Raw genomic sequence first — 26,115 nt, 5'->3', positions numbered from 1 at the left:
ATGATTAGCAGGTTACCCTCCAGGCCTGCGAGCTCGGCAGAAGAGCAGCGGAGGAGAATGGTGGCATGGTTTTCCTGGCCCTGGCTCAGGGAGGAAAACCTCTCCCCGGTTTGGGAATGTGGAAAGCAGGCCAGATAGGACAGAATTTGGAAAACCTGTGCCTGTTGGCTGGCTAGGTGTCGCATCCCAGGTGCGTCAGCCTTCGCCCTGGTTCCCTCCGCACAGGTGCCCTCCTCCCCCACCTGCCCTCTGCCTCCAGCCAACATGATTCCTCCCTCCCCCTGGAGATTCTCTCCACCTTCCACAGCCCCGCTGCTCTCCCCAGGCTCCGAATTTGGAACGGAACTGAAAGAACGGCAGGGGCCCATGCACACATATTCAAATACCACTGAATGCCTACCGGAGTGCTCAGGATGCCAAGAGGAACTGCTGTGTCCTTCCTGCCTGCCGCCACTTATGCCACCTACATTCTCTGTTCTAGCAGCAGTGACCTCTTCGTTTCTCTCTCTGGTTTGTGTTCTGAGCGGTTTCAGTGCATCTCAGGACCCCCCAGCCCCACTCCCTGCCGAGCCCCAAGGACAGGAAGGAGAGAGGCCTGGCTCCGGGAGGGAAGCCCTTGCCCCCAAGACACTCAGAGCTTCCTGGGAACGCGGGAAATTCGCTGAAACCCCTGGAGCCTATTCCCTTCTACAAGCAGCGTTTTTTACGTCCTCATACCGCCTGTAAGCCCATTGTGACATTCAATAAACATGAAACGAGCACATACGATCCTGGAACACGGTATAGTGTACAAACGTACAAAGAAAAGCCGAGCCTTATTCCGGGAGACGGCGTCAGGACGGAAGGCCGCGCAGAACGCACTGGGCATCCCGTGGACGGAGGATCCCGGTGAGGTCTGGAGGCGGTCCCTGCCCCGCCCCCAGTGAAGCACAAAAACATGCACGGAGCACTCAGTGCAGCATCCAGCTCTACTTGGCTTCCTCCCCCCAAAGGGCCGATACAGTCCTGTTTGTGTCCCAGTCCTGAGATGTGACCGAGCCTGCTGCTGAGAGGCAGGTCGGAATAATCGTAGGGAGCCCAGCTTCACCGCTTCTAGCTGTGTTTCTCCACTATCCCCCTCAGTTTCTCCAGCTGGAGGATGAGGGAGCTAGTCATACCTATCTTAGGGAGGGTGCCGTTGTGTGAAAACAAATCCACAGGTGTAAAAGAGTCAGTATTCACTGTTAGTGTTTGTCGTTATTGTCCAGAGATGGAGAATTATAAAGCGAGGGGTCCTGGTTAGCTTCTAATAGCTAGTAGTGGTATTAATCAACTTACTGGTATAACATATCTTACTGACTCATTTCATACTTAAAGGAAACTAAGGCTCTTCCTTCATGCTTTGACACCCCAACTAGTTCTCTTCCTTCCTCAACGTCCGGTCCTTAATTCTGTCCAAGTACGATGGACGCAGCCCAAGCTGGTCAATGGCACTGACCCCCGGGGGTGGGTGGAGGATGGGAAAGAGTACTGGCTCACAGGAGAGCTCTGAATCAGCAGCTGGACCCGAAATCTAATCCTAACCCTGACTCATTATTTCATGTCTCTGATCTTCAGTTTCCTCATTAATGGGGTTTAGCACCTATTCATCTCATCGAGCTCTTCTGGGGAATAAATGAATGAGGGCATGTAAGACCTCTAACACAATTCCTGGGACCATGAAAGCCAATAGCAGACAATGGCTCTTGCTCTGAGCCGTCATGCTGAAGTCTCAGAGTCATTATTTTCTTAGGCAAAGCAGAATGTGTAGAAATAACATCTAGCAGTCAAAGATAATTTTCTGCTGATTTGGCTATGCTAATTAAATTTTCCAAAGGAATATGAAATTTTCACTTAGACCATGAAGTCACTGTGGCTTGAGAAAGTACGCACGCTGATGAGTTAATGAGCTTTAATAAGTGAACTTTGGCTGTGTAGCTTCGTTCTCAGGCCACCAAACATATTTTTTCAAAAGCTCTTTCTCCTCTTTGATAGTTAGGCGCACCCCGGCCTGCTGCAGAGGGGGGCGCACGTCGTGGAACATGGAAGGCGCAAGGTGCTCGGGAAAGCTCTGGGCTGGTCCTCTCCTGACTGTGGAGACCAAAAGGGCATCGTCCCTCACCCTCAACCGTCCTGAGGGCTGTTCCCTTCATTCTCCTTGTTCCTGGGGAGCCAAGGCAACCCCATTTCAACTGTGAAGTACCTCCATCACTCTTCCTCCTCCTCTGACGCCTTCCCAAAATCCTCACCCAAGGCCATCATAACACCCACCTACTGTTGGCCACCTTAAACATTGGCCGTGCCCCCAGCACCACCCTCATATGACTCTTCCCCTTCCTTCCTTCTTTTTTTAAATAGATCTTTATTGATTTCAGAGAGAGAGATAGAAACATCAATAATGAGAGAGAATCATCGGACAGCTGCCTCCTGCACACCCCACACTGGGGATTAAGCCTGCAACCCGGGCATGTGCCCTGACTGGGAATCGAACTCTGACCTCCTGGTTCACAGGTCGACGCTCAACCATTGAGCCATGCCAGCTGGGCCTCCTCCTTCTTGATATGCCCTCTGTGCTGCCCCCTCCACAACCCAGGGTGGAAAGAACATGGTCTAGCTGAGAAACATGAAACTGTTAATTTTTCTTTCCAGGCTTAACGGTAGAAGATAATAGATTGGTTCTAAACCCATGTCCAGGTCTGAAAACCCGTTCTATCCTGATTTTCAAACAGATTGAAAGTTGTACTTCTTCCTTTTAAAGTAGCTGAGTGTCTCCCTCTGCTGCCAAAATCATCAGGAGAGCTGCTGACCCCACCGAGGTTCACTGGCACCCCAACCTGCTGCGGAGGAGTTTCACAACACCTACCTCATAGGCCCTCCAGCCAGAAGCAAAGCCCTGGAGACCTGCTTTTCTGCAGGAGAACATTCTCACATCCACACGTGTTCTTAAGTAGGAGGAAAGCCCATTAGCACGTTATAGACGCTGCAAATCAGAAGTGCAAATTTTTTAAAAATAAGGGAGGAGAAAAGTGCAGAGTCTTCAGTTGCCTTTGGAACAGTTTCCACTGGACCTCCAGGCTAAAAGGAAGTAGGTCATCTGGTCTGCCCACACCCCGCCTCTGTCAGAACAGCACCTGGTCCTCAGAGTCCTGACGGGCAGACTGCACGACCTCTCCAGTAGTTAGCATCCTTTTAGCCAGAAAGCCCCTCCTGTCATTAGCCGTAAGCCTTCATGACAGTCCTAAATGCGGCCAGCCCTGCTAGGTGTTGAACAAACAGAGAGAACAATGCAATTCAAGAGCCCTGGGGACTCAGGGTCTCGACCAAACAGTGTCATAGCTCATACGGACACACACAAGTCACAGCTCCATACAGACACACACAGGACCACAGCTCCACACGGACACACACAGGTCACAGCTCCACATGGACACAACCAGGGTCACAGCTCCACATGGACACACACAGGGTCACAGCTCCACACGGACACACACAGGTCACAGCTCCACACGGACACACACAGGTCACAGCTCCATATGGACACGGACACGCAGAGGGGGTCTTCCCAAGGTGGTGGGGAAGCGGACCACCATGGGGGACAAGCCCCAGGGCGATCCCTATCGTGCTGTGTATCATTCCAACAAGATGGAAATCACGGCCCATCTCCCACTCATCCCGGGCACTGTGCCAGGACAGGTCGCATGCTGGCATTACCCCCCATCATTTCACCTCCGTTCTCTGATTTTCCATCTGGAGCTGACCAGCGGCAGGTATGCCAAATGGAAGAATGCCATCTTTGCCACTGGCCTGTCTCTCTGACTGCACTTGTCAGCCATGCCTATTTATTAGTGCGTGTTTTTCACCTCTCGTGGGGAAAGCCGAATAGAAATCCTGCTATTTTTTTTTTAACTGAGCATAAAGACTGACCATTCATGACATGGCTCCCATCAGTGACAGGAGTGGCACCCTTCTCATTTCTCCTTGGGGAGGCAAGCTCGTAGAGGAATTCCTCAGTGTTTGTGTTCCAAGCAAGTGAGCCAAGATACTGCCTGTCTCAGCGGTTCTGTGCGGTGATAGTGAAGAACACAGCAGTAATCCACCGCCCAGGCCGCCTGGGTATCGGAGACAGCCTGCCATGCTCTCCCAGAGCGTCCCGGCAGAAAGCTACCTAAGCTCAGTGCAAGGCGAGGCTGCCCGCAGGTCTTGCCTGTGGTACTCAATGGACTCAAGCATGTCACAGGATGGCTCTGCCTTCCTTCCCATAAACCAATGGTTCCCGAAGCAAAAAAGGAAAGTGGAGAGTTGGGCAGCATATCTCAAGAGTCTTTTGTCTTTTTTAAACATATCTTTGTTGATTTCAGAGAGAAAGGAAGAGGGAGAGAGTGATAGAAACATCAGTGATGAGAGGGAATCATTGATTGGCTGCCTCCTGCATGCCCCTCCCTGGGGATTGAGCCTTCCCTGAACCACCTCACTCCACAAGCTCCCTGATGTGCGGGAGGCCTGTGAGTGCCCCTGGGACCGCTCCTGCCTCTGCTACAGGAAGACGGCACCCAGGGGGCTGTCACCTGTCACTCCCTGCTCCTCCCACTGCCTCCAGCAGGCCATCTCGCTCTCTTTAATGTCCTGTAAGCTGGGGGGAGAGGGGGACCACGGAGTGTGTTACAGCTGTACTTGAAGTGGGGAAAGTGGTTCTGAGTGCGGGTTTGACAGAGCCCCTGTGACAAAGCTAACAGAGCATCTGCCCGTTGTCACGGAGCCACACCCTTTCTCACACACTCCTCTGCTCCTGACCGGCCCACAAAGTGAGATGGCCATACAAATTGGTTCCGGGGCGATGCTAAGACTTCTGTCAGCACAAGGCGGACACCAAGGCGCCCGGAAGAAGCAGCAGCTGGAGACTGCAGGAGCTGAGGAGCTTGAGTGCCGCCAGGTTGGAGGAACGTGGGAAATAGCTCAGGCTTCCCAGTAAGACTCTCTATGGGCTACACCTTAGAAGTAAAGACTTTGTCTAAAGACGAAGGCTAAAAACAAACCAAAACAGGACCACTTTCTTCTCTAAAAAAACAAAACAAAACACGCTTCCCAAAATTCAAAGTGGTTAATCAGTCAAACTGCCTGCTAGCACAAAATTTCCTCTTCAGAGGAACAGAACTAAATACAATCTCTACAAAATATCATCCACAACAAACACTGCTGGTGGGAATGTAAAGCAATACTGCATTGGCAGTTCCTTCTAAAGCACACATCTGTGCTATGTCCCACAATTCTACACCTAGGTATTCATGCAAACAAGAAAAATGAAAATATATGTCCACTCTAAGACTTAGACCAGAATGCTTATTGCAGCTGTAGTCATAATAGTCCCAAACTGGGAAGGAAGAAGTCCATCGATACAGAATGAGTAAGCAAATTATACTTATGTTTATACAATAAAATATTACTCAGAAACTTAAATAGAGAGGAAAATAAGTATTAATACATGAAATACCATGCAAAATCACAAAAGCAGTACATGGAGTGAAAGAAGCCAGACACAATACTGCATGATTCCACTCAAGAATGAATTCAAAAATGAGTAAAGCAAATATGATAACAGTGATAAGGAGTGGTTACATCAAAAACAATAAAATACTTAGGAATAAATTTAACTAAAGAGGTGGAAGATCTGTACACTGAATATGATAAGGCATTGATGAGAGAAATTGAAGACACAAATAAATTTTTAAAAATCACATGTTCTTGGATTAGGAGAATTAATATTGTTAAGATATTAATACTACCTCAAACAATCCACAGATTCAATGCAATTCCTATCAAAATTCCACTGGTCTTATTCACAGAAAGAAAACAAGGAAAACAATCTAAGATTTGTATGGGACCACGAAAGACCCTGAATAGCCAAAACAATACTGAGAAAGAAAAACAAAGTTGAAGGTATCACACTTCCGGATTTCAAACTAGATTACGAAGCTATAGTAATCAAAACAGTATGGTGCTGGCATAGAAACAGGTAAGTAGACCAATAGAACAGAATCAAGAGCCAAGAAATAAGCCCACACAGATATGGTCACCTAATTTTTTACAAGGAAACCAAAAAATATGCAATGGAGAAAGGATAGTCTCTTGAACAAATGGTACTGGGAAAACTGGGTAGCCCCATGCAAAAGAATGAAACTGAACACCTATCTTATACCACTCACAAAAATTAACTCAAAATGGATTAAACACTTAAAGAAATGTAAGACCTGAAACCATAAAACTATTGGAGGGGGGAAACAGGGGGAAAGGTCCTTGACATTGCTTGTGGCAATAGATTTTTTGGAAATGGCACCAACAGCACAAGCAATGAAAGCAAAAATAAGCAAGAGACTATATCGAACTAAAAAGCTTCTGCACAGCAAGGCACCCACCAACAAAATGAGAAGCAATCTACGGAATGGGAGAAAATATTTGCAAACCTTGAATCTGATAAGGGGTTTAATATCTAAAATATACAAGGAACTCATGCAACTTAATAGCAAACGTAAAAACAATCTGATTAACAAAATTAGCAAAGAACCAGATGATAAACAGATGCATGAAAACACTGTTCAATGTCACTAATCATCAGCAAAATATAAGTCAAAACCATAATGAGATATCAATGCACATTATTTTTTTAAAGAGGTGACAAGTGTTGGTGAAAATGTAGACAAAAATGAAAACTTGTGTTTCTAGCTCTCTATCCCTCTTCCTTCCTGTCTGTAAAAAATCAATAATATATATATATATATATTTTTTTTAATGAAATCAGAATCTCAAGGAACTATCTGCACCCGATGTTCACTGCAGCATTACTCACGTTAGTCAAGACACATAAATTTTACTTTAATAAAATAATAAAGAGCCTTACCTGTTAGATACATATTACAATATTTTCAGAGGAAATGGGGTGCCTGAGGTTTGCTTCAGAATTATCGGGGTGGGGGAATGGTGGTGAAAAGGTTTAGATAAGGTCAGACTGAGCTGACAATGGTTGAAGCTGAGTGATGGGGACATGGAGGTACACTACATTGCACTCACTAGCTTTGTATATTTTTTTAAATTCCCATAATAAAATGTTGTCTTTATTAATCAATTCCCTACATGAATAAGCAAAACCTGGAAAATTGTGGGGACCTTTCCACAGTTGGTGCTATTGGAAGATATGAAAATACATAGGGTCAGCATTCATGTTTTGTCCAGTTTTGTGTTTTCTATCATTTTTTTCTTTTTCAAACCAATAATTATTCTTTAAAAATACTTTTTAGAAAAAGACATTAAAAGATATCAACCTCAAAGAATAAGGCAACACAGCAAGTGATCAACACAATCCTCATCCCATGTGGGCCCCGTTGCGATGAGCTGATCTCAATCATCCTGGAGCCCACGTACGACAGCTTTTGGAAACTGTGCAAGTAATGAGTTTCACATGCTCACTGACTGCCGGGAAATACGGGCATTCCTTGTAATTGTCCTGACGGTATCCCCGCAGGTCGACGGCCTGAGCATTCAGTTAAGTCTTCACATCGCAAGAAAAGCCCCCTGGTCTTCACAGGTTGGATCATGCCACATCTTAGACATTTTTGAAGAGACTGATCTTTTTAAGTCTATTTCACAAGAAAATTGTTTCATCCCCTTGGGCAATTGAAAGGAACTACATTTCTTTCTCTTTTTTTCTTTCTTTCTTTAATGTTTAGGGCGAACGTCCTCTACTAATGTGAGGAGACTGGTTTCTCTTAAGAACATTACCAAAACCAGGCAGAGTTTTCTAGATGCAGATGTAGCAGGACTATAGCGGAGTTGGTCCCAATATTTCATTTTTTTTTTCATATATTTTATTGATTTTTTTCACAGAGAGGAAGAGAGAGGGATAGAGAGTTAGAAACATCGATGAGAGAGAAACATCCATCTGCTGCCTCCTGCACACCCCCCACCGGGGATGTGCCTGCAATCAAGGCACCTGCCCTTGACCGGAATCAAACCTGGGACCCTTCAGTCCGCAGGCCGATGCTCTATCCACTAAGCCAAACCTGTTTCGGCTTAGTCCCAATATTTTAAAGGTTGAATAACACTGAGCTTAATAAATGTACTTGCCACAGCACAAGAGAGACCAGGGGTACGTGTCTTAGGAAGATGCATTCTTTTCACCTCCTAGGCATTTCGAAATAGCCCCAAAGAATGGCAGAAACGCAACAATTTACGACGTGAAGGGAATCTGGAGCTCGTACAGGCCGAGCAGCGCATTGTGCGATCGGGAGAGCAGAGCCACACACTCGTCTGGCCCACTCAGCGTCGCACTGAGAGCGAAGACAGAGCTGCAAGCAGACGGGCCCACAGCGTTCATGTGTTTCTCAAGCCCGGCAACTCCCTGAAGACCAAACTCACCCAGGGTTAGTGAACGGAGATGAACAGCCTCCTATTTCCAGACTTAATAAGACATCTCTGCCATGCCTAAGACGGCCAAGATGCTATCTGCCTATCAGGAGGGAGGAAAGAATGAGAGAGCCTGCCCTGGCAAACAGTGCTAACTGACTGTCAGGAAAATAGGATCGGAGGAAAGAAAAAGAGGGTATTGGATACCAGGTTGTTCAAGTCAGCTCCAGGGATGTTGTTTATTTTTCATTGTAAATTGACGTAAAATCGGGGGAGGGGAGGACGGAGGAGGGAAAAGGAAGGGGCAGGTTAATCTCCTGGAGCCTACTGCTCATAGTGTCACTATTTGAAAACCTGCTATATTTTTTTAAGAGCTGAAATATGGAAAAATCCTAGTCAGAGACTTAGTTCTCACGTCAAAAATCCTGTCAAATATCACTGTCGTCTCCTGCACCAGCCCTCTCTCGCCCCCAGGGCACAGAGAAGGCATTAAGGAGGTTGGCAGTCACTCACATTTTTCCCCTCCACCCTCATTATTGCATCCACACCGGGCCATTCCCACGTCCCTGTCCGTCCAATGTCCCTGTCCGTTCATTCGGCATCACAGCCTCTAGTTCTCTGACCACCGCTGTTTGATAAACTTCATCTCCCCTCCGTTTCATCAACTCACCCTCTCCTTCACATACCCTAGACCCATGGTCGGCAAACTGTGGCTCGAGAGCCACATGCGGCTCTTTGGCCCCTCGAATGTGGCTCTTCTACAAAATACCACGGCCTAGGCAAGTCTATTTTGAAGTAGTATTAGAAGAAGTTTAAGTTTAAAAAATTTGGCTCTCAGAAGAAATTTCAATCGTTGTACTGTTGGTATTTGGCTCTGTGGACTAATGAGTTTGCCGACCACTGCCCTAGACCAGCAGTCACCAATCTTTCAGACCTCAAGGACCACCAGTGGTCCGCGCACCACTGCCCTGGACCATACATTCACCTGGAAACTCATTCAAATGCGGAGTCTGCCTCAGTAGGTGTGAGGGGCGGAGCACCAAGGTTCCTCTGGTCCGCAGACCAACCTCTGAGTAAGGAGACCCTTGACCTTATCAGCACGGAGGCTGCTCTCCTGTCACATCCCTTGAAAACCGTTGGACGCCCATCTCCTACTTCCCACTTCCGTGTGCAGAGCAAGTTCTCTGAGCTCAGACTTCCATCCTCCCGATTCCTCTCTCTGCTCCAGAGAGCTCAGAACGGAGCAGGTCAGCGGGCAGATGAGACGGGGTAGGCACGGCGTTATTCTGGGAGAGAGGCCAGCGGGACTGGGGAGCAGGGTCCTGCCCCTCAGAGAGCTTGGAGTCAGAGATATAAGTGTAGGTGTAACCTGCACAGGGATGAAAATCCCACCCAGGCCAGTGGACCTGCTGCCCAGAAACATGTTTGGAGAGAAGAGGGCCGAGGGAAGAAGCTTCGGAAACACTAATGTTTGCCGAGCGCGTGGAGAAGAGGAGTCACACGGGAAGACGAGCAGTGTAGGCAGAGAGCTTGGAGACGCAGATTTCCAAAAAGAGGGGGACCTTTCCCAACTACTCATCTACACACACACACACACACACACCCAACTATTCATACACACACACACACACACACACACACCCAACTATTCATACACACACACACACACACACACAACACTATCTACACACACACACCCAACTACTCATCTACACACACACACACCCAACTATTCATACACACACACACACACACACACATCCAACTATTCATCTACACACACACACACACACACACACATACCCAACTACTCATCTACACACACACACACACACACACAGCCAACTATTCATCTACACACACACACACACACCCAACTATTCATCTACACACACACACACACCGCCTTCAAGCCAGGCTGTTCCACTAGTCCTGAACGGGTTTCATGCAGCCCCTCATCCAAGCTGGCCTTCCCTCCTATGTGGGAGGCTCTTCTGTGCCGGTCTCTTCTTACCCAGCCTTCTAGAGACACCCACCGGGTGTGAATGCTCCTCACAGGGCCTGACACCACACCTGGCCCAGAGGAGGGACCCGGTGGATGCAGGGAGGCATGGTACAGCTCTGATCCATAGCCATCTGCGGGCTTTGCCATCTGCACGGCAACCCTCGGGGTTCAGGAGTCAACACAGACCCGTATGCACTTAGTGGGTACGGGACTTGTCTGCTGTCTGTTCCACCCAAGAAATCCCTGGACATGTGGTTACCGTAAATATACGTCGCTGCTGAGCGCAGAAAAGAAAAAATGGCCTGAAATCAAAATGAATGCAATTTGTAGGGCAGCCATGGGCAAATTTGGGTGCAATCCCATGCAAGGCTGTTTGTTTCCTAATGGATTCAAGCTCTTCACGATCCACAGGATAGGGTAGAAACACGGCTGATTCCGGGGATCTGGTCATCATCCCACATAAGATGGGCAAAGGAAATAGTTATCCAGGTCCCCAAATTTAGGTTTATAATAAACTTTTAAAAAATCCTCCGCTCACCTCCTCCCTGCCTTTGTATCATAGCCTGTGGGCGGGAGCTTTTTAGAACTTTGCAAAATGAAGCCAATTTCACTCGAGGAGTGGGGAAAGAGCAGAAGATAAAGGCTAACCCAAAATAACTCCCCACAGCAGGAGCTACTTTCAGATTTGCTTCCTGGGACGGGGGCTGAGTCCCCAGCAGCACACTGTGCCCGCTCCTCTCCTGTGCCCACGGCCCGGAGCCCAGAGGGATGCCGCTGAGCGCCACTGCTGTGCCAGGTGCAGGCCCGGGGCGCTCCGCTCCGCTCGGCGGCCGCTGTTTTCCTTGGACACGGCCGCTCCCAGCGCGCGCACTTATAAACGCCGTTACAGTCCTTTCTCATGGCCTCCGAGAGCGACGTGGTGCGGTTTGCTCCGTTTCGCAGACGCTGGCAAGCCCCGGGGTCGCCGATTGTCTTAACGCCCATCCGTTACTGTTTGTTGAACGGCTGCCTCGGGCACCTCACCACGTTCACCCACACCGACAGCAGCCTCCGAGGCCAGGCCTCAGGAACCAGGACTCTGCCCTGGGACACGAAACCCCTGTGGCTGCCAAAACCGGTTTGGTGGATAGAGCGTCGGCCTTAGGACTCAAGGGCCCCAGGTTCAGTTCCGGTCAAGGGCATGTACCTTGATTGCGGGCACATCCCCAATGGGCAGCTGGTTGATGTTTCTCTCTCATCGATGTTTCTCTCTATCCCTCTCTCTTCCTCTCTGTATAAAATCAATAAAATATATATTTAAAAAAAAAAAAAAAAAAAAACCCTCTGGCTGCTGTCCGCATCACACACCGGGCCCTCTGTGAGTGCGGTGGCCGGAGAGCTGGCAGGGGCCGGCTGGCCTCCCCTCTTCCCAGCTGGAAGGCCGCGCACACAGGGGCGTCCCCGCTGGGGCCTGTCGAATTCTGTGCAAGGCAGCGTCCTTCTGGTGGTGAAATGCAAGCCTTCACGTCAGGGAGCTCAGTTCTGGGAGCGCCACGCTGCTCCAGCCCGGGGGTGGCCTACGGAACCGTTCCTTCCGCAGCCGCACCTGCCGATGGGCCTGCAGCCCGTGTGTGCGGCGACCCGTCCGTCCTAAGGAGGTCGCCTGTTTCCATGGCTGAGGGTGCTGAAATGCCCTTCTATTCGGGGGGCGGGGGGTGCTTCGGGGGGTGCACTCAGCTTTTCCACGGTGAAGTGCTTCCCCCACTGCATTGCAGGTGGAGCCGCACACATCTGAGTACAGTACCACTGGCTTCGATCACGTCCCCAAACATGGCGGGGGGGGGGGGGGGGGGGGACCACAGGACTGTCTGTCAAAGGGGCAGAGCGGAGCCTACGGCTGGGAAGGGTCCTTGTTCCCAGGCTCCTGGCTCTCCCTGGAGCACTTCCAGGTCACGGCCAGGCCCACGCGTTCCTGCAGCGAATCCATCCACGCCGGCCGTGGGTGGAGGTCACGGTCACGTGCAAATGGAAGCAGATGTACGGCCCAACGGAGAAGCTCTCCTTGGGGGTGCCCGGTCCGCTCCGAATTCCAACGGAGCACCTGGCAGGCTCTCCACGCGTCAGGGGAGAGAGCAGCCCGAGAGCAGCTTTCTCTTTCGCTTCGAGAAGAGGAAGGGGATGTGCTTTTCTCAGGTTTCAGCACATCCTCACATCCGTGCATTCTGAAAGCCAGGGGCTGCTCCTCGGCGAGGCCAAAGGCCTGGCTCCTAATGAGTCACCCTCGGGCAGTGCGGGCCGCCGATGGCTGCTCCTCATAAAGCTAATCGGATTAATACATTGGCATGGGAACACGCCATTCTCCTGGTGTTCAGCGCCAACGTGCGGTTTGCTTTTATTCTTTCGGATACAATTAGCAAAGCCCTCCCGTGCCTGAAAGGGCCTTTTCATTTGGACAAATTACCCTCTGGCTGGCTTAAAGGAAGGGGGTGAGGGCAGGGGAGGGGGGTGGCCGAGGAGGGGGGTCTCCTATTCAGAGGGCGCTGCGCAGACACAAAGCCCGCCTGTGCACGGCCTCACGGGGGCGGGGCAGACCGGGCCTTTGTGGACTGCCATTCCCCCCCTTTCCTTGGCTTTGGTGAACGGCTAACGTTTCAAAAGTTCGGAAAGAGCACACAGCTAGGTGGAATGATATTAGGTAAGACAAGAGGGGGCTGACGCGTCTGGCACAGATGTTATTGATGAACCCATGGCACCTCCGGCCCGGCTTCTGTGCGGCAGCGGCGGCAAACACCGGCCCGGCCGGTGCAGACAGCTGCCCCTCGTCGCAGGAAATGAGAGCGTTGTTTTGCAAGGCCGAGGACTTTCCAGAGTGTAATGTCTGGCCTATCTAAGCAATGATTTATTAAGCCCCGTCTCTGTGCAAACACCTTGGCCTTGGCCGCGGGCATCGCTGGCCCCGGGGCTCCCAGCTCGCACCCAGGGCAGGCAGACTGAGACCTGGGCGGGAGGGGGCCCCCCTCGGACACCCCGCCTCCCCGACAATGCTACTGTGCTCCAACGCCGCTGGGATATGTGTTTAATTAGTTCAATTCTCAACTTTTAAATAAGAAGAACAAACAAGCTATGGGTGGCCCGCTAACCTCAGGCGAGCAAACAGCCAAGGCCATAAAATCACCGCCGGCTCAGAATACCTGGTCAGAAAGGAAAACAGCCCGGCAGGTCCTGCCCCGCCCGGAACAGAGGTCGCATTAAGAAGCACGAAGCCCGAAGGGGAAGTGAGGGCGCCCGGGATGCGCATTATTTCGTTTTAAAAAGGGGACTCCGCATACTCTTTGTGATGAAAACACCTTCCTCGGACAACAAGAACAACAAAAGGCCTCCTCTGGGGTTAATGGGGAAAATACTAAATAGAAACGGAAAACACTTGGGACCCACAACCTAAGAACTGGCTCTAACTCTGTGTCCACAGTTGTATCCTCGCCACGCACACGGGACAGAAAACACGGGACTCCTGACCGGGCCGCCCCGAGGGGCGCTCGCGCCCGCAGACAGCTGCACGCCATGGGGGGCGATGGTTCGGAGCTGAAGCAAAGGCCGTCCTTTGTCTTTCAGAGCGTCATGAAAATGTCCAAGCGAGTGTTCTGGTGAAATGTCACCAGCAGCAGACTACCTTTCTGGAATAAAACTACCCTAAAATGAAGAGGGCGGATAGGAGGACGGAGGTGATGACTGTTTCCCAGTGACCTTTCAACAAAGGAGAAGCAAAACCCTTACCCAGACAGTGACCAGGAAACGCAGCCTCTAAATGAAGACTAAAGTTAGAGCCCGGCCAGTGCGGCTCAGTGGCTGAGCGTCAACCTAGGAACCAGGAGGTCACAGTTCGATTCCTGGTCAGGGGATAGGCCTGGGTTGTGGGCTGGATCCCAGTGGGTGTATGCAAGAAGCAGCCGATCAATAATTCTCTCATCGCTGATGTTTCTCTCTCTCCCTCTCCCTTTCTCTCTGACATCAATAAAGATATATTTAGAAAGAAAAAAGACTAAAGAAAGTTAGAAAGATACTTTCAGCCAATAACAGAAACCTGGGGATGTGAAAGCCACTGGAGGTGGTGGCCCAGATCATGGGTTTTACCACAGGGGACCTACGAGCAGAGGGACCCAGCCCGGCATTCTCAGCCCATGTCCCCTGGGATGGCCAGGCCCAGCGCCGGGAGCTCTGCCTTCCTCGCCTCTCCCCACAGTGCCTCCCAGCGGACTGCCTTTGCCTCTGCAGCGATGCTGTCGGCTGAGGCTGTTTCCTCGGTGCTTCCAGCTGCCGTGAGAGCCCGCCCTCTCGGATGCTGGGGAAACGCTCTCTTCCCTGGTCCTTCTAGCTCCTGGGGGGGTCATCGCTTTGTGCTAATCTCTGGCTCACCCTCCTCTCCTATTTGGCATTTCAACTCTTCCTACACCTTAAAGTTAGTCTCTTGTAAATTCCTTCTGCTGAATTGCCTGGTGTACACTCTACCTTCCTGCCCGCTACCCTCGGCAATGCAGAGGAAACACCGAAGGCTTATAGAGACAGACAAAAAGAAAGCAGCACAGAAGACATGACTAGTCAGGATGGCAACACCAACCGCTGCAAACAATGCAGCAGTAACATCGCAATCCTGAGGGAGCATCACCGTCACACTAAAACTTTTATACCCAGCTACGTCATCAACAAAGTATAAACGTGATCTTCAGGTGCAGACTTGCATGCACAAATCCTGTGATCGGCAAACTGCGGCTCTCGAACCACATGCGGCTGCTGATATTTGGCTCTGTGGACTAATGAGTTTGCCGACCACGGGTGTAGCCTAGCACTGGAGCCGCTGGCGGGGCAGGGCCAGCCGCCTCCCCAGTGAACAAACCAGGCCGGGAGCACCCCGTGGCAGCCTCTGCCGGGGGAGGACACGAGGGGTGACCGTCAAGAGGGGACACAGAGGAGACAGTGTCCTCACAGCCCTGGTCCCATGTGTGCCCTCAGGCAGGCGGGGTGCCCGTGTGTGTGCCCTCGGGCAGACGGGTGCACACGTGTGCCCTCTGGCAGGCGGGGTGCATGTGTGTGCCCTTGGGTGGGCGGGGTTGCCCACGTGTGCCCTCGGGCAGGCGGGGTGCACGTGTGTGCCCTCGGGCAGGCGGGGTGCACGTTTGTGCCCTCGGGCAGGCGGGGTGCCCACGTGTGCCCTCGGGCAGGCGGGGTGCACGTGTGTGCCCTCGGGCGGGCGGGGCACAGCGAGAGGGAGGACATCCCTCAGCCCTGGCGCCGCCAGGCTCACTGCGGGGCCTGAGACACTCGATCTCTGGGTCACAGGTGCACCCCACATCGGGCACACCATTCTTAGAGGGCCAGGCTGATGGAGCGGAAAAAGGGTCTCCGAGCCAGGAGTCAGGGGTGCACCTAATCCCGGCTTGGCCGCCCCGCTGTGCATTCTAAAACCAAACAGCGTGCCTAGCACTGGAGCCCCGGCGGGGCAGGGCCAGCCGCCTCCCCGGAGACACCCTGAGGGACAGCCGCTGCACCCGCGGGCCACCAACACAGAGGCGCCGGCCAGGCCCTCGGCAAACCCCGTCCCAGACACCCTGAGCGGCCCAGGGCGCCGGGGCCTTGGATTCCAACTTCGGCTTTCTGACAATGCCCCAGAGCCGTAGTCGGCAAACTGCGGCTCCTTGGCCCCTTGAGTGTGGCTCTTCCACAAAATACCACGGCCTGGGCGAGTCTATGTTGAAGAAGTGACGTTAGAAGAAGTTTAAGTTTAAAAAATGTGGCTCTCCAAAGAAATGTCAATCGTTGTGCTGTTGGTATTTGGCTCTGCTGACCAATGAGTTTGCTGACACTGGCCCAGAGGGTCTTCATGCACCAGCAACAAGTCCCCTGATCTGAGTGTAAGCAGCAAAAGTAAAGGGATCGTCGCTACCCTCTGTGGGATGCTTCCTGGGAGCCTGGCGTTGTGTTAGATACTATCTGTGTACACAGCTCTCGTGTTCTCAACAGCCTTCCCAGTGTAACCACTATCACCCATTTTATGGTCAGGGCACGGAATTTCGGAAATGTGCCCCAGATAAGGATAGAAAGAGGCAGAGCCGGGGATGAAGCCCAGGCCTGCGTGCTTAACCACTGGGCTCTGCTGCCTCCAGAGGTGCCCACGGGGCCTGCTAAAACAACGTGTCAGAACGGAACCGGTGCGCCCCCCCAGTTCGCTGGCGGGAGGACAGAGGTGCTTCTGAAATGTTATCAAATCCCCAGGGAAATGGGGGAGCAATGGTCAGGAGACACAAGCCCCAAACCTAGACCATGACGGGGTACCAACGCCCACAGCCCCAGTGCCGCGGCCCTACGCAGTCTCACTCTCTGGCACACCACACCCAGAGGTGAGTGACCGCGGTGTGAATGTCTGGCCCAGAGACGCTGAAGTGGCAGCACCAGCCTCTGAGACAGCCCGGCCTGCGAGGCGCCGCCCAGGCCAGCGTGGGTAGGTTCAGCCATGACTGTGTCCTCCAACGGGCGGCCCAGGAAACAGGGACATTCGCCGCCCTGAGGCACAGCGAGACCAGAGTCATTCCAGGAGTGCGGCGAGTGTTAAAACTAGAAACACCTAGCAATGCCGGTGACCAGAAGGCACAGACTTACATCTAGGAGATGAACAAGTTCTGGGGGCATAATGTACGGCATGTGACCACTGAGAGCACGGAAGCAGACACTGGAAAGCTGCTGAGAGGAAAGATCTTAGATGTTCCATCACAAGAAAAAAATGTTTGTGGCCAAATGAGGTGATGGATGTTCACTGAAGTAATTGTAGCAATCACTTCTATATATATATATATATATATATATATATATATATATCTCAAAGTATTATGTTATACACCTTAAACTTACACAATGTTATATGTCAATTATACCTCAATAAAACTGGGGTGGGGGGAACCTAGTAATACAACCAGTTATGCTATAACAGAATAAAGAAAAAAGCATTTGATTATCTCAATAGATACAGAAAAGGTATTTGATAAAATTCAAATACCCCATCCTACACAGATGATAAAATTGCATAGACCTTAACACATGGACACACACACACACACACACGGACAAATGAAACTGAGGAAATCTGAAATCAGTGCATTGTATCAGTGTCAATATCCATCTGTGATTTTATATATAATTTTCCAAAACGTTACCATCGGGGGAAACTGGGCATGTATACAAGTGATCTCTGTATTGCATCTTAAAACTGCATGTAAATATCCAATTGGCTCAAATAAAAAGTCGATACTGAAAAGGGCAAGAGGTGGATATAGAATGAGGAGAGAGGAAGCAAGGGATAGGAGAGGAAATCAACTTTCTGGAAACAATATTTCATTAAGCATCAAAATTTAGTAAGTTTAAAACATAGAATAATAATTCATCTTAAAAATCATAGCCACTCCATCTTTCCAATGTTTCAATAGAGCCTTATAAAAAATGTTAAATTTTTGCATTTTGAGGAGATCACACGCCACCAACATGCTAGTATGACGACTGTGATACTAACATGTATGACAGAGTCAGGGTTAGAATTCAATGTATAACCTGCAATAAAGTCCTGTGTTCAACGTCTTCCCTCAACCTACTTTATAAAAATTGTGGTGTTTGTTGTGCTTTGCTTCGAGCTTCCGAGGAGAGACGAACAGGTGTGAGATCTGTGAAGCTCTTCAAGGGAAATCTGAGAACAGGGCGCGGATGCCCACCTCACTGCTAACAGTCAGCGCTGCCTCGGGACCCCCGCCAGGCCCGTCCAAGTTTATTCTGTGTTCCCGTCCTGACTGCATGGCTCATGGGAAGCAGCCAATAAAAGTAAGCTATTACTAAATACTTCAGTTCATGTAATATACTTATGTAACCTTTTAATTAAGCATACTTAGAAGAATTTAATACACACACACACACACACACACACATACACACACTCCGAAACCGGTTTGGCTCAGTGGATAGAGCGTCAGCCTGCAGACTGAAAGGTCCCAGATTCGATTCCGGTCAAGGGCATGTACCTTGATTGTGGGCACATCCCCAGTGTGGGGTGTGCAAGAGGCAGCTGATCAATGATTCTCTCTCATCGATGTTTCTAACTCTCTATCCCTCTCTCTTCCTCTATGTAAAAAAATCAATAAAATATATTAAAACACACACACACAAACACACACACAAATGTGTCCTTCCTCACAGGCCAACTGATGGTTTAGAAACTGTGTGGTAAATTGGGAAACTAACTGGAGAGACTATAGACGTTTCTGGATGTAGGATCCAGAGCAGGGGCTGAGGAGCCCATGGTGGGTGTCCCAAACCCAAGTTCTAAGAAGCAGAGGAGCACAAATCAGAGGCAGAAAGGCTCAGAAAGGAGCTGAGCCCTGGAATGAAGACCACCACGTCTCGCCGCTCTTGTTTGGCATCTGCACGTGTGACCAGGTGTGGCCCGTGGGTCCCACTTCTTGGGCGCCCTGGTCTCCCTCTCCCACTGTGGATACCACAACCATCATGGACGCTCACCTGACACACGTCTGCAGCTGGCATGTCAGGAGCCTGGGGAACCAGGCATGGATCCGACAGACAGACGCACCCACCGTCGGCACTGTAATACGTAATTGCAGTGAGCTCCAATTCCTACCTAACATGACCATCCTCTGTATCTATAAAGTCAATTTTAGATGATCCCACCACGAGAGAGAAGCAGTACTGTCATCTACAACTACCAACAACCCCTCATGCCCCTGGTTTGGAATGTATCATGGATCTTCATAGTGGGAATACCTTCCCAATGAAAGTTTTCTTGCACTGCCCTTAAAATAAGACTTAGTAGTCTGAATATAGATTAATAACAAAAAAGGATGACCCAGTAATGTGATGGAAGGCCACTTTTTGCCCAATGAGTATCAGTATGTCCGTCAGTCTATACTAAAATACTTGAACTTCAACAACCTCAAAAAGGACGCCAGGCAAAAAGAACACCATTTGCCGAAACTGGTTTGGCTCAGTGGATAGAGCCATGGCCTGTGGACTGAAAGGTCCCGGGTTCAATTCCTGTCAGGGGCATGTACCTTGGTTGCGGGCACATCCCCAGTAGGGAGTGTGCAAGAGGCAGCTGACCGATGATTCTCTCATCGATGTTTCTAACTCTCTATCCCTCTCTTTCTCTCTGTAAAATATAAATAAACTATATATTAAAAAAAAAAAAAAAACCAGACACCATTTATAAGGTTAATATAAACCTGGCAAAGGAAAGTAACCCAGTGGCAGGGGTGAAAGACTTAGAGTCTCCCCTTTGGCGCGGCCCCCGTAGACAGCCCGCTGAAGGAAGCTCGGAGCCCTCTGTTCCTTCTCATTCTTGGGGCAAAGGACTGGGTGATGACACTGCCATAGAGTTCCTTACACGTGGGCTCTAGTCCTCTAGCCTGTTTCCGCCATAATTCCCAACGCACTGTCCAGTGTGGCAGCCACCAGTCCCTTGTCTCCCGAGCCCTTGACCTGCAGGTATGCCGTAAGGGCAAGATACACACCAGACTTCAAAGACTTTGTACGCTAAAAAGAATATACAATCTGCCGAAACCGGTTTGGCTCAGTGGTAGAGTGTCGGTCTGTGGACTGAAAGGTCCCAGGTTCGATTCCGGTCAAGGGCATGTACCTTGGTTGTGGGCACATCCCCAATAGGGGGTGTGCAAGAGGCAGCTGGTCGATGTTTCTTTCTCATTGATGTTTCTAGCTCTCTATCTCTCTCCCTTCCTCCTCTCTGTAAAATATCAATAAAATATTTTTTTTTAAAAAAAACAAAAAAAAACCTTTAAAAAAAAAAAAGAATATACAATCTCCTACATTTTACATTTACAATGATTTTACATTTTTACATTGATTACTGTGGACATAATCTTTTTTATGAGCCAAGTAAAATGTTTTATTAAAATTAATTTCAGCCCTAACCGGTTTGGTTCAGTGGCTAGAGCGTGGGCCTGCGGACGTAAGGGTCCCAGATTCGATTCCAGTCCAGGGCATGTGCCTTGGATGCAGGCACCTACCCTACTGTGCAGGAGGCAGCTGATTGATGTGTCTCTTATCGATGTTTCTAACTCTATCTGTCTCTTTTCCTCTCTGTGAAAAATCAATAAAATACTTTTAAAAATTTAATTTCACCTGGTTATTTTCATTCTTTTAACCGTGGCTACTAGGAACTTTTAAATTACGTATGTGGCTCACTGGCAGCTCATGTTGCATATTCCCTGGACAGTGCTGATTTAGAGAGACAAACGGTATTCTAAATTATGTGTGTGTGTGTGTGTGTGTGTGTGTGTATATATATATATATATATATATATGCCTAAGTGACTGGCCTACCAGCCGTTAGCTATGACGTGCAATGACCACCAGGGGGCAGATGCTCAATGCAGGAACTTCCGAGTGATAGCAACTTTTCAGTTTCCTCTAACACTCTGGGACCCCTCAGGGGATGTCAGACTCCCAGTTTTGGTCTAAATCCCACAGGCAAGGCCAAGGGACCTCACCTGCCAGAGGGATCCCACTCACTCCCCAAGATGCCCTTCAAGCCCCACCACTACCACAGGTGTGGCTGGCCAGGGTGGGACTGTGGGAGATTGGCTCCAGGGTGTGTCCACCCAACTCACCCAGTCCCGCCCCACTGGCTCCTTCTAGTTAATTTCCATTGAATGTGCACGAATCCATGCACCAGGCCTCTAGTGAATGTATAATATGCAACATCTTAGACAAGCATGTCGTTTAAATGAACGAGGCATGAGGCCCGCCGGGCGTGAGTTTGACATGCTTGAAGAACATTTGTCAATATGGTCATAGGACCCTTTGTGTGTCGTTGGATGGCCAAGTCCTACGGAGGCAGGTCTAATACTATAATAATAATATAGAAGAGGCATCTTTTACTGAGCTCCAACTTTTGGCAGGGATACTGCTAAGTGCTTCCAGTAGATTATCTATAATCCTCCCAGCAGGGAGGAATAATTCAGACCAGAGAGACTAAGTAGTTTGTCCCAGCTCACACAGGAAGTGCTAGAGCCAGGCTCTGATGGAGGTCTGTCTAAGGCCAAGGCCTGTGCCCCGTGGCACTCAAGGAGAGAACCGGGAGAGGCCTGCTTGGAAGTGACCTTCCCTTGTGAAGTGGTTGCTGTCCACTTGGGCAGGGACCACCCAAGCCATACATCGGTCATTAAGGAGGTGCTCCCGAGACCAGGCTGGTGATCACCGGAGGGAAGGGGGCCAGGGGACTCGGTGAAAGAGGGGAAGAAAGTGAGAAGTACAAATTGGTATTACAAAATAGTCGCAGGAGTATGATGCTAAGTGAGAGAAGCCAGTCAGAGAAAGACCAATACCGTATGATTTCACTTACGTATGGAATCTAATGAACATAATAAACAAACAAACAAAATAGAAGCAGACTCATAGACACAGAATAATCAGGATGTAACGTACACCATAGGGAATATAGACAATCATATTGTGGTAACTCTGTATGGTACTGAAAATATCAGGGGGACAGTTTGTAAAGTATACGATTATCCAACCACTCTGCTGTACACTGGAGACCAATACAAAGTAATACTGCAATACTCAAAGCAGCCTGTAATTGAAAATTTAGACCAATTTTTTAACAATTAAGAAGGTGCTCTATTCTGCTCTGGACTCGTGGAGTGGACAGACAGTTTGAAACACAGCACGCCTCCCGAATCTGCCTGGGGCCCGCTGCTCACCCTGCTCCACCCAGGAGTGGCCCAGGAGTGGCACGCCCGGGAGGGGTGTCCAGCAAAGCCCGCCCGAGACAGCAGGGCAATGGCGCCAGGTGAGGGGGCACCACTCAGGAGACAAGTCCCCTGTGTACCCCCTAGCCCGGCCTCACCTCCTGACCCCGTCCACTCTTGGGAAATGCCTTAGTCACAACAGCACTAATGGGTGGGAAGCTCTGGGACCCTGGGGAGGACGCAGCCTACAACCAAAGGGGCCAGGACACGGCCACAGAGAGAAGAGGCTCACCAGAGAGCCGAGACCCACTGCCAACAGGCAGTCTCTCAACCCTGAAATACCCCGAAATACCCTGCCACCGAGCTTGGGAAGAATCGGGCATGCAAGCTCCGGCACCTTCGTCCCCCTCCTCCCCAGCACGCTCCTCCCGACCAAGTGATGGGAGTCTGCACACATCTGCTCGGCCCGCCACGAGTGCCCACGAAGAGCAATCGCCTCCCTGCAGCAGCTGGAATGTAAGTGCAGGGTGGGGGTGCTGGGGGTGCTGGGGGTGCTGGGGGTGGGGAGAGCTGGCCAGAAAGGAAACACACACACAGAGAAAGCACAGTGGCATGCAGACATGGATCTGGGCGTCTCTGAGCGGCTCCGACGGGACCCTGTGCCACCTCTGCTTTGAGCAGCGGCATGTCCCCAGAATGCCGAGCGGCTCAGCTCGCCGTCGGGCACTTACGTAATCCTCCTCGTTGAGGCCTTGTTTCTCCACCGAACTCTTCACCTCCATGGAGAACTTCTCAAACTCGGGCTTCACCGTCCTCAGCAGAGTGACCGTCTGGAGGGACGAGTACGCCTGCTTAGCTTCGAAGTCGTGCTTGTCCCCTCTCTTCCACGAGCCGTCTCCTGCGGGGGGAACGGAAATGTTTATCCTCCCAGCCGGTCGCCATCGAGGCCCTCTCCCTCTCCGGCTGCAGGCGCCTCTGCAGGCCGCTCTGGGCAGCAGGCGCAGGAAGCGCGCTCCTGGTCTTGCTCTTGGGCAGCACCTGACAAGGAGCGTCAGGATCCTCAGAGAAGGAGGCCCTTCGCAAGGACGTGTGTTCCTTTGAAACGTGAGAGAGCAAAGCTCTGTGGCCTCAACTACTTTATCATCACCAGGAGATCGTACATTTCAGTCTCCAAGAATTGCAAGATGGGAGGTGTAAGAAGGAAGATGCGCCCGGCCGGCGTGGCTCAGGGATTGAGTGTCCACCTATGAACCAGGAGGTCAGGGTTCGACTCCCGGTCAGGCCACATGCCCGGGTTGCCGGCTCGATCCCCAGTGTGGGGTGTGCAGGAGGCAGCCCATCGGTGATTCTCTCTCATCATTGACGTTTCTCTTTCTCTCACACGCCCTCTCCCTTCCTCTCTGAAATCAATAAAAAACACATTTTTTATAGCAGTAAGTTTCACTCCTCATTCCCACTCAGCTTTTAATCGCTACAATCAACTGGGGAGGTCAGCCAAGCTGCTGCTTGGGTGCAGTCAGCCTGGCGTGAGGCAGAGGGGGTGGCAGGAATGGCTTTGTGTGACGACAGGTGCCAAGGGTGGGAGCGGTGGACAGCTACGACAGAAAAGTTTCAGATCACCAATCGTTCTTGAAGTATTTTTGGAACCTCTTCAGAGTGAGAGGTCGTTTAGGTGAGTGTGAGGGCTTGCATCTCTAGCACTGGCAACATCATCACATTATTTCTGGGACAGTGTTCGCCGTGAAATGAGAGCTGCTAACATGTACAGATCTGTACTAATAAAAGCCTATGTGGTCGTCAGGCCCTCACACTGTGACGCCCTCACGCCCTCACAATCCACCACCAGGAAGCTGTGTGCTCAGTGGGCACATGAGGGTGGGTGGGGACCTGCAGCTGCGTGCTCGCCAAGGACTGGCGGCTTCCTGCAGCGATGCCAGGGGTGGGGGCCCTGGCTCCGGCCTACCTCTTTGGGGCAATCCGTTGAGGAGTCCCAGATGGGTGGGCGGGACCTACCTCTTTGAGGAGATCGATCTTGGGGCTCCCACACTGTTAGAGGGCACAGGCCAGGCTGGGGAACCACCCCCCAAGTGCACGAATTTCGTGCACTGGGCCTCTCATTTATAATAATAATCTCTCATTATTGAGCACTTTATAGTTAGAAACTCACTGCATCCTCACAAGACCCAGGGTGTGGGTACAATGATCGTCTCGATTTCACAGATGAGGAAACCGAGGCACAGGAAGCTGGGTGCCCCACTGCCTCCCAACTCTCCCTTCACAAAAGCAAAGGCAAATGACGCGGGTAAAAACCAGCACTCTCTACAATCTCATTTCTTTAGAAAATACAGGCCTGCAGGGCCCCCAAAGAAAAGGTGGCCCTCTAGATTGGGCAGATAAGCTGGTGTTTCTGAGAACCATCCCTGTGATCCCCTGAGATCCGGGAACACAACGGGAACTCAACCCCTGGACTCCAGCTCCAAAGCCATTTGTTCGCGCTGAGTCCCGGGCCCCTGGCGACTCCGGCAGCCCAGCGGCCGAGCACGAGGGTGGTTCCCGAGTGTGAGGCCGGGCTCCGTGGCCCCCTCTCCACGCTCACGGAAAAGGAGCTGTGCCCTGGGGATGTCCATCGCAGCGGAAGCCACACAAACGTGGGTCCCCTGACCCTGGTCAGAGTCTGAGGGAGCCACCACCGTGGACGTCATAAGTGTCTTGAACAGTCTCCCCACCCCCGAGAGAAGGATTTAGAGACGGGGGGTCACAGCTGAAGGTATTACGGGTGGCAGCTCCCTGGGGAGCAGGAGGGGGGACAGTGCAGCGTGCAGAGGGAGAGGCAGCCAGCTCCAAGGACAGGCGGCGAGGAGGACGGAAGGCTGGCTGGCTGAGCAGAAGGCCCAGGCTCAGGGGCAGAGGTGGCGGGCGGCAGCTGCTCGAAGGTAAATAAGACAGGGCCAAGGACGAAATTCATTAAGGGCCGGATCTGTGCTCAGCGAGCACGAGGTTAAATGTCAGGCCACCCAGCAGGACCTGACCACGTCCTCCTCCTCCCCCGGGAGTCTCCCGCACACCAGGAGGCCTCGCGAGGAGCAGCGGCGATGGCCCTGCTCAGAGGGAGCTGCGGGTCGGCCCCAGAGCCTGGCCGTGGGGGAAGCCGTTTCTCAGGGGCATGCGATCAATACTTATTGATCCACTGTCCATTGATTTGCAGTGTCAAGACTCAGCAGGAATGGTGAGTCTTAGGCAGAGAGGGTGGGGGCTGCTCAGCTGGGGGAAGGGCTCTCTCCCGGGATAACCCCTGGCGCTGAGCTGTGCTGTGCTGTGTGTGCTGTGCTGGGCTGGGCTGTGCTGTGTGAGCTGTGCTGAGCTGTGCTGTGCTGTGCTGTGTGTGCTGTGCTGTGTGTGCTGTGTGTGCTGTGCTGTGTGTGCTGTGCTGTGTGTGCTGTGTGTGCTGTGTGTGCTGTGTGTGCTGTGTGAGCTGTGCTGAGCTGTGCTGTGCTGTGCTGTGTGTGCTGTGCTGTGCTGTGCTGTGCTGTGTGTGCTGTGTGTGCTGTGCTGTGTGTGCTGTGTGTGCTGTGCTGTGTGTGCTGTGTGTGCTGTGTGTGCTGTGTGTGCTGTGTGTGCTGTGCTGTGTGTGCTGTGTGTGCTGTGTGTGCTGTGTGTGCTGTGCTGTGTGTGCTGTGCTGTGTGTGCTGTGTGTGCTGTGTGTGCTGTGCTGTGTGTGCTGTGTGTGCTGTGTGTGCTGTGTGTGCTGTGTGTGCTGTGCTGTGTGTGCTGTGCTGTGTGTGCTGTGTGTGCTGTGTGTGCTGTGCTGTGTGTGCTGTGTGTGCTGTGTGTGCTGTGTGTGCTGTGCTGGGCTGTGCTGGGCTGTGCTGTGTGTGCTGTGTGTGCTGTGCTGTGTGTGCTGTGCGTGCTGTGTGTGCTGTGTGTGCTGTGCTGTGTGTGCTGTGTGTGCTGTGTGTGCTGTGT

The 26,115-nt window shown here is 51.2% G+C and overlaps 2 protein-coding genes across 4 annotated transcripts in view; one reads left to right on the top strand and one right to left on the bottom strand.

Annotated features, from left to right (window-relative positions):
• Window positions 1-26,115, bottom strand: part of NPR3 (natriuretic peptide receptor 3) — a 54,790-nt gene that overhangs the window by 12,112 nt on the left and 16,563 nt on the right. For all 3 annotated transcript variants that reach the window (XM_084881012.1, XM_084881011.1, XM_084881010.1), the window contains exon 3: window positions 22,884-23,050. In XM_084881012.1, the coding sequence (XP_084737138.1) occupies window positions 22,884-23,050 (167 nt within the window). The remainder of the gene's footprint in view (window positions 1-22,883; window positions 23,051-26,115) is intronic.
• ZFR (zinc finger RNA binding protein) overlaps window positions 25,230-26,115 on the top strand; it is a 169,083-nt gene continuing 168,197 nt past the window's right edge. Inside the window, exon 1 of the mRNA XM_084881002.1 lies at window positions 25,230-25,242. The gene's annotated coding sequence lies outside the window, so the exon portion shown is untranslated. The remainder of the gene's footprint in view (window positions 25,243-26,115) is intronic.

The sequence above is a fragment of the Pipistrellus hanaki genome (genome assembly GCF_964339955.1).
Source record: "Pipistrellus hanaki genome assembly, chromosome: 4".
NCBI classification, from domain to species: Eukaryota; Metazoa; Chordata; class Mammalia; order Chiroptera; family Vespertilionidae; genus Pipistrellus; species Pipistrellus hanaki.
The sequence above is the reverse complement of the archived record's forward strand: the minus strand, read 5'-3'. Positions and strand labels throughout refer to the sequence as shown.